Source organism: Condylura cristata, unplaced genomic scaffold, assembly GCF_000260355.1.
Source record: "Condylura cristata isolate star-nosed mole 26May11 unplaced genomic scaffold, ConCri1.0 scaffold00069, whole genome shotgun sequence".
NCBI lineage: Eukaryota > Metazoa > Chordata > Mammalia > Eulipotyphla > Talpidae > Condylura > Condylura cristata.
In genome coordinates, this window is record NW_004567170.1 from 451,515 (window position 1) to 451,977 (window position 463).

Below are 463 nucleotides of genomic sequence, written 5' to 3' on the forward strand. Positions count from 1 at the left end.
CCGGCCTTCGGGCCGGCCGGGGGTCCCCTTCGTGGGGGTCAGCGCTGGCTTTGACGCAGAATCGTCCCAGGGCTGGGCCACGACGGAGCTGCAGGAGGCGGTGGCCCCCCACAGAGCTGCTGGGACCCCTGCGCCCAGGACGGCCGCCAGGGCCCGCTGGACAAATGGCACCGCTCTCTGGGCGGGGGGACCGAGACTCCCAGCTCGCCGCGAAGCCGGGACAGACTGGCCCCCAGGATCTGGTGGCAGCAGGGAGCCAGGTCGGACATCGTGGACGTCAAACTGAGAATGACCTGCGGGCGCGACGGAGGAGACCAGCCTTGAGGGCCGGACACGGGGGCCCAGGTCCCCCACCAGGCCACGGGGAGCCAGGTGGGGGCTGTCAGGTCAGGCGCGGGCTGCAGGGCGGCCACCGCGGGGTGGCTCCGGCGCCAGGGGAGGCCAGTGCCCAGGCCCTGCACCT

General features: G+C 73.9%; 1 protein-coding gene across 1 annotated transcript in view; it reads left to right on the forward strand.

The window, feature by feature from the left end:
- ANKMY1 (ankyrin repeat and MYND domain containing 1) overlaps nucleotides 1-324 on the forward strand; it is a 79,520-nt gene extending 79,196 nt beyond the window's left edge. The window contains exon 11 of the mRNA XM_012734780.1: nucleotides 139-324. Within this exon, the coding sequence (XP_012590234.1) occupies nucleotides 139-324 (186 nt within the window). The remainder of the gene's footprint in view (nucleotides 1-138) is intronic.
- Nucleotides 325-463: the final 139 nt, after the last annotated feature.